Source organism: Penaeus chinensis, chromosome 2 (genome assembly GCF_019202785.1).
Source record: "Penaeus chinensis breed Huanghai No. 1 chromosome 2, ASM1920278v2, whole genome shotgun sequence".
In the NCBI taxonomy this organism is placed as follows: Eukaryota; Metazoa; Arthropoda; class Malacostraca; order Decapoda; family Penaeidae; genus Penaeus; species Penaeus chinensis.
In genome coordinates this window covers 42,090,544-42,098,043 of record NC_061820.1, presented here as the reverse complement: position 1 = coordinate 42,098,043, position 7,500 = coordinate 42,090,544, and the positions used below count along the sequence as shown (strand labels likewise).

The following is a 7,500-nucleotide window of genomic DNA, read 5'->3' as shown; positions in this document are numbered from 1 at the left end:
TTTATGCGAACCTTTGAGTACCAGTGTAATTTGAAGGCTCCATATTATCCTAAGTTTTAATACATTGATATTTTGACTTAAATAAGGAGTGCTTACGATAAAGATATTCAGCTATTTCACTTACAGTTGATGGTAAATTAAGCAGCACATTGCATCAGGGCCAAAACAATTATATAATTTCATGTATATATGTATATATATATATATATATATATATATATATATATATATATATATATATATATATATATTAAGAGTCTACTTACAATTCGGTTTCATTCCATTGACAAAATCATTGGAGTGAATGGCGATGCTTTTTTTAAAAACATATCCCTAAAAATACGTGCTGAGTGCTTTCCATATTTAAAATACAGGGGGGCGATGGCATGTAGCTGGATGAGAAACGCTCATTTGAAATAATGAAAATTTGTCCATAACAGTATTGGAAGCGCATGGAAATATTCAGGGGGGGGGGGGTTGGTTTGCGAAGTTCTAGCTTCGCCCGGGCCTTCTAGATATGGCCCGGCCTGTGTCAGCTTTTTTACGGCTGTCTCATTGAGTTGTCTGACACTCGGTGCTTACCGTGGCGGCGGGATTGCCAGCAAGCGCTCCTGCCGCCATGGTGTAAGCATTTCGCATAGCCTCTTTACCAGCACGGCGGCTGTTGTGGGCGGTCCATGTCTCAGGAATTGTGTATGGTTACAATTTTCTAAAAGTGGACTAGTGAGGCGTTCGGCTCGCCGCAGTGCTTGCAGCACCATTCATCGCGTTCGATTGTTGGGATAATCTGCCATGCACAGTGGTAACCTAGGCGCATTCTGTGAAGAATGACTTCGGTACCTCTGTTGCTTACTTCAGAGAGTTCCAGTGGTTCAGAGCCTGTGGCGTCTGAGTACCAGCTGGCCGAGGGGGAGGTTCTCGTTTCCTCTCTGTGGAGCTGCCGTAGGAAGGTACGACCGACCAAGGCACACTTCTCCATAAGTAATTTTCGGCTCGGTTTTATCGTCATGGGATTTGGGGGCATACCCCTGCCAGCGGCGGCTAGTCTGTCAGCAAGCTCGTTCCCTCTGATGCCGATGTGGCTTGGGACCCAATTGATGATAATTCTTCTACCCTGAGCAAGAATTCTCTGTGCCATTGTGAGAATCGTGGTCAATAGGTAGATGTTGTCTGTGGGTGAGCTGTGCTGAAGACAGTCAATGGCTGCCCTGGAGTCTGTGTGTATGACCACGTGTCCTTCCCTTAGGGACGCGTGGCCTAGGGCTCCCATGATTGCAACTGCCTCTGCCTGTAGCGAGGAGGCGTTGTCTGTTACCCTCATGGATCGCGTGGCATCCCTAGCTGCAAAGCCGGCGCCTGCAGTGTGGCTCAAGGGATCGACCGATCCATCCGTGTAGTATGTTCTACTACCCGGAGGAGTGATGGCTGCAATGACCCTGTGGGCTTCTGCCTTTAAGCTAGGCATGGGGTATAGGCTCTTTTTCATTGACAGGTTCATTATGTTGAACTCTATCAGGCTCAGTGCCCACGGCGGGGCTTCGGCAAAGTCGGGGTGGGGGGAGTCCATGCCCTTAGCAAGAAGCTGTTCTTTGAGCTGATGGCGTATCAACACCCTGGCTGTATGAGACAGCCAGGAGTTGTTTGCAACGAGCTCGTTGTCTTGTTCGAGGCATCTGACTAATTTTTGTCTTAGGCTTGTGTTCCTGGGAGCCTGGATGACCTTTGACAGAAATTGTGTTGCCGTTAGATCGATTCGTGAGTCCAGGGGGAGAAGGTTTGCCTCCATCAGGAGGTTGAGGACCTTCGTCCACCTCGGGGCACCCAGAATGATCCTGGCAGCTTCATTTTGGACTGTTTCTAATTTGTCTGTGTGCTTTTTCTTTGCAGCAATTAGAGCGACTGAGGCATAGTCCACAATGGGCCGGACAGCATGTACATAGAATGATCTTAGTACTTTGTGTCTGGCCCATATGCGTCTCCCAGTCATTGCTCTCATGACAGACAGTCTTGCTTTGGTTCGGTCAACCAGGTACTGGACCTCCTTATGGAAGGAGAGGGTCCGGTCTATCCTTACCCCAAGGTATAGGTAGTCCTTGACCCATTCTAATTCCACTCCCTGGATTTTCAGTCTTGTGCCTCGAACTCTCTGTCTCAAAGCCATGGCTTTGGATTTGGCAGCAGAGATCTTTAGTCCCGTCCTACAACACTCCTCTGACACGAGGTCCAGACAACGCTGGGCTTTATTCTGGCTGCGTGGTCCAGTGGAGGTGATAGCGAGATCGTCTGCATACGAGATGATCTGGCACCCCACTGGGAGGTTTATGTTGAGGATACAGGACATTAAAGTGTTGAATAGGGCTGGACTGAGAACCCCACCCTGTGGCGTTCCATTTTCGAGCGGCATGTGCTGCGATAGGTGACCCTGGAATTTGACATTGGCAGTCCTGTTCCTGAAGTAGTCACCTATCCAAGCCAAGAGCTTTCCTCTGATTCCCTTCTGGATCAGGCTTTCCTGAATGGCAAGCGGACTTGCCAGGAAATATTCAGCGCCAACGAATCACATCAAGTATGAAATTAAGAGATTGTGCTGTAGTGTTTGATTACTAACAGAAGTAATTAATGTTATGTATAAAAATGCTGTCGCTTGTTTACGTATGGAATATATTAAATACCTATATTTCTGTATGCCCAACAACATAGAAGTAATGGAAACGTTACGGTAAAAAAATGTTATTTGTGATTTTAAGAATAACTTTCAGTGGAATGAATCACCAGTTCGCTAGATTTATGTAAGCAGTACCCCCCCCCCCCCTCTCTCTCTCTCTCTCTCTCTCTCTCGCTCTCTCTCTCTATCTATCTATCTATCTATCTCTTAGAAAAATAGACAAAGGAAAGGAAAGGGATTTTCTCTCTGTTCAAGATGTTATCTGTTGTCAAGCAGTATTTTACAGGTAATTCATGGAACTAATCAGTTTGTATATAAAGAATCCACACTTCTTATAGATTTTCCCGCACAAATACTATCGACACAAATATGTAAAATATAAAAATACATTAATAACTGTTGTCACAGACTTCATAACACTCTCTCTTTCGCTTGCGGGTAGAATGGGCGAGGAATGTTCTTAAAATTCATAATGTCAAGCACAGTCAAGGAATTTGCAGTAAGATGGCTGGTTTGTGACTCACGAGAGATCTATAGATATGTTTTTTTCGCAGGTTTTGGGACAGATTATTTAGACAAAACTTTTACAGTTATATTAAAGTTGCTCCACTAACAAACTTAAGGTATGTTTTCCAGTATGAAAAAAAATATTACATCATTTTACGACTATTCTCCTGAAAACGCTAAATCATGTTTAAGGCAGTTCTCCTGAAAACATTAAATCGCCTTTAAACGGTGAAAAAAAAGCTCGAACATCTCAATCAAGAAGCTGCAATCGTGTTAAGATTCGCCACTTTATTTACCACTCAAACATTTTATATTACCCGACCCTCGCCTTTAGTGCACTAATCCATTCATAAAAGCCCCTTCTTTCTCGTTACTTCGTTTTTATTCGACTCTCCTGCCTAGACGGGAGAGAGACGTGACTCTTGTTCTTGTTTTATTGTGCTTACGGTTAGCTGAACCCAGTTGCGTGGTATTGGAATGGAAATTGACCATGTTTTCCCAAACGCTCCTTTTTTTGCACCTTACATCAGTTATCAAAAGCATATCTTTGTTCCTTTAGCGAACTAGTGTGGTAGATAAAAGAAAGCTGACACACACACACACACACACACACACACACACACACACACACACACACATATATATATATATATATATATATATATATATATATAAATCTATTTCTTTAACAAACAAATAAATAACAGATATGTAAAAGCTAGGAATAATCATATAGGTAAAGAGATTGATTAATAAATTGAAAATGTACTTCTCCACGTAGTATAGGATAGTAGTGTTTTTTTCCCTACAAAAGAACACTCACTGTCTGTCCATGAGTTCCTTCAGAGGAGAATTCTGAGAGTAGGCTATGGCACCGTACTGGATGAAGAGTGGCTCCGTGCCTGCCTTCAGACGACACACTTGCTCGGCGCCAACTAGCAGGCAGCAAAAAAAGAGAGAAGAAGAGGAGAAAAAGATAAATAAACAAATAAATAGACAAAGACGTATTGACGTTATATATTTAAAAAGGACAAAGAATGATGGGCGTTAGAAAGGATATATACGATGCTTTTAAAATAGTTTGATAAACTGATGTGTGGAATTAACTAATTGACCTGCTCCAACTTGGCAGTAAAAAATAAAAAAACAAAAACAAAAAACAAAAGAGAAAAGTCTATAGAATATTAAAAAAGGTTTTATCAATACACAGAGCTCATGATATCCGATGCAGTTGAAACAGTTTGATAAACTGATGTGTGTGATTAACTAATTGACTTCTGATAAATTCCAGTTAATCCAGGAGCGTGTCCAAGTTAGTAAGATTATAGGTAGGTAACCGGATGACATTCCATTAGGCATAGGCCACACTAGACCATGAGGTAGAGACATCAGTGCTATTCGTAAAATACAGGCGAGAGCACACTGATGGAAAGGGGTGACCTTAACAACGAAATTATTAATGGAAATAGGAGTGCGAGCTTCCGTATCCTAATAATGATGATAATAATGATGATAATAATAACAATAATAATAATAACAATGATAATGATAATGATAACAATAATTATAATAATTATAATAATGATAATTATCATTAATGATGATGGTGGTGGTGGTGGTGGTGATGATGATGATGATGATGATGATGATGATGATGATGATGATGATGATGATGATGATGATGATGATGATGATGATGATAACAACAATGATAATATAATAACGGTAATAATGATAACGATAATGATAATAGCAATAACAATAACACTACTACTAATAATAATGATTGTAACAATTACCTGTTTCAGAATTCGCGTCCTGTACATCAGCTATTCCTACGATGCTCACTGAAATCAAGAGAGAGTGTCATATTTTTAAAAAGAATATGAAATTGTGAGATTCATTTGACAAATCTCTGTATATGCTAGTATCTATATTTGTGTGTCTGTATTTCTATTTACCCATCTATTTGTCTATCTATCTATGTCTATATATCTGTCTATCTATCTATTTGCCTATCTATCTATCTGTCTATCTATCTGTTTGTCTATCTATCTATCTATCTATTTATTTATATATCTATCTATTTACTGATTTTTTTATTTTTTTATTTATTTATCTACCTATCTACATAAAAAACACAAAAAAAAATAATATTAATGCATACATATACACATGTAACCCAAGAAATTAATCTATATTCATCAATTCATTTTAAATCTACGTTAATATAGTAAATCAAGATGATCTGTAATATGGAATTCAGGAGAAAAAAATAATAACTACATCAACAAAAGGACACAACAGAAAAGAGAAACACAAAACAGAATAAAACAAACAAGAATGTTTTAATAAACAGAAGGTCTAGATGGGATACAGCTGTCAGATATTAGAAAATGCAAAAATGTGCTATACTTTTATACAAGGAGACGCATGAAAGAGTCCGTATCTTAAGAGACACACTGCAGAGAAAGCGAAGGGATGAAAGAGGTAATATGTAAAGATATAGGCAACCATAGCGAAATATATCAACAAGGAAAGAAGGATTTTACCCAAGAGAGCGACACGCTCGGTGAGAACTTCCTGCACGACTCTTTGGTCAGGAGTGAGGCCTACATCTTGGCGAAACCGAGCGGTCCGGAAGATATACTGATGGTCCTCGATCGGGGATGACTGTGGACAACGTGTACAAAATAAAATAAAAAAGAAAGATAGAAAGAAGAAAACAAAATAAGATTGTCGATATACAAGACGCAGAGTTTGGGATTTTAGAAATATCAATTATCAATTAGTCTACCTTAATTACGTGGCATTAATAAATGAATCAATGCGCTTATAGCTAAGTGAGTGGAATAGGAGGCGTCTGGAGCTGAAGGCACATGCATGACTGCCCGGGCCTCTAACTCCGACCACAAAGCAGGGGCTCATGCTGCTCTGACGACATTCTCATCTTAAAGCTGTGTTGGGAACTCCATATATATGAGTTCTGGAAAGGGAAACTGCCTCACACCACAACTGACGCCCCTGGAGGTTTCATCAAACTCCATATAATAAGCATTTACCCCCCGCCCCCTTCGATCTAGCATTTAAACACTAAGGACTTATTCATATAACACTTTTACCCCCAATCAAACAATACCCTACCAAAATCTAAGAAACCGGAAGAGGACAACAAAACCCCTACCTTCATTTTGTTATACTGTGAGTATCCTTTGCCGATGGACATGTCATACCCCATGTCGATCATCTCCCTGACCGTGTTGGGCACCCTGGACATGCGTGGGATGGAGAGGAAGGCAGTCAGGTTTCCACTGTAAACTGTTACCAACATGATCACCACAAGCCACGTGCAGGTCATGATTATTCTTGCCGAAGAGCTCTTGGGCAGGTGAGAGGATCCTGGGCAGTGTGGTTTTCGGTAAGAAAGGGTTAATTTGATTAATGACGATTGTTGTGGTTATGATTTATTTTCTCGTTTATGAATTATGATTTTTTTTTTTCGTTCGAGTGATATGTCAGTAAATGTTCTGTAAAGTATCTAACTGGAATACCTAATTTCTTAACACACAAAACACCCGTTGTAATTTATATGTTTGTTTTCTGTCCCATCTAGCTAGGTAATTGTGAATAACCTGCATTACAAGGTATAAAGAATCTCATGAATGAGCACACATAGTAACACTGTCTCCACCTACGGCCCCTTTTCCGGTAATATAACTGTTATTTACATTTCTTTTGCATCCTTTATGGCTTCCGTTTTAACATATCCATTGTTAAACAGCATCAGACTTCTATTCTTTTATCTTTTGTTTACTGGCTTCGTCTGCATTTTTCATTATAACCTTTATTTTGTCTCTGTATCAGCGGTGGTATCTGTGCCTACTCGTGTTTGCAAGTCGCATGCATTTGGACCCTCCTAATTCTAATTACCTAGACTGTACGCCAAATCCCTTGAGTAACTCTTTCCAGACACACAGCTACTTCCAGTCTGTAACTTCCCTTCTTGGTTCTTTTTGTGATGCTCAAGTTATACGTCCCCTTCTTCACCTGCCACTTCACCGCACCCGGAATTATCTATGGTTGACGTTATCCTTGCTGTCCCTCGCATCCTGATTAACTTTATCATAATCTCAGGTAAGTACAGTTCTAAATCCCTCTATCGAAATCTACCTTGAGGTATTTGTGAACAACACAAGGCTTCGTCTCCGACCAATAAATGTTTTTGGCCCTTTACGCAGAAAAAAAAAAATATATATTCTGCAAGATTGGTTTTCATTTTTTTTTATGACCTCAAGACTTCATTGCGTGGTCCTGAAAGGTTTCTAAAG

The 7,500-nt window shown here is 40.1% G+C and overlaps 1 protein-coding gene across 2 annotated transcripts in view; it reads right to left on the bottom strand.

The window, feature by feature from the left end:
- LOC125033029 (glutamate receptor 2-like) overlaps window positions 1-7,500 on the bottom strand; it is a 21,375-nt gene that overhangs the window by 2,020 nt on the left and 11,855 nt on the right. For both annotated transcript variants that reach the window (XM_047624489.1, XM_047624490.1), the window contains 4 exons: window positions 6,357-6,571; window positions 5,725-5,845; window positions 4,972-5,019; window positions 3,996-4,107 (listed from right to left, as the gene is read on the bottom strand). In XM_047624489.1, the coding sequence (XP_047480445.1) occupies window positions 3,996-4,107; window positions 4,972-5,019; window positions 5,725-5,845; window positions 6,357-6,571 (496 nt within the window). The remainder of the gene's footprint in view (window positions 1-3,995; window positions 4,108-4,971; window positions 5,020-5,724; window positions 5,846-6,356; window positions 6,572-7,500) is intronic.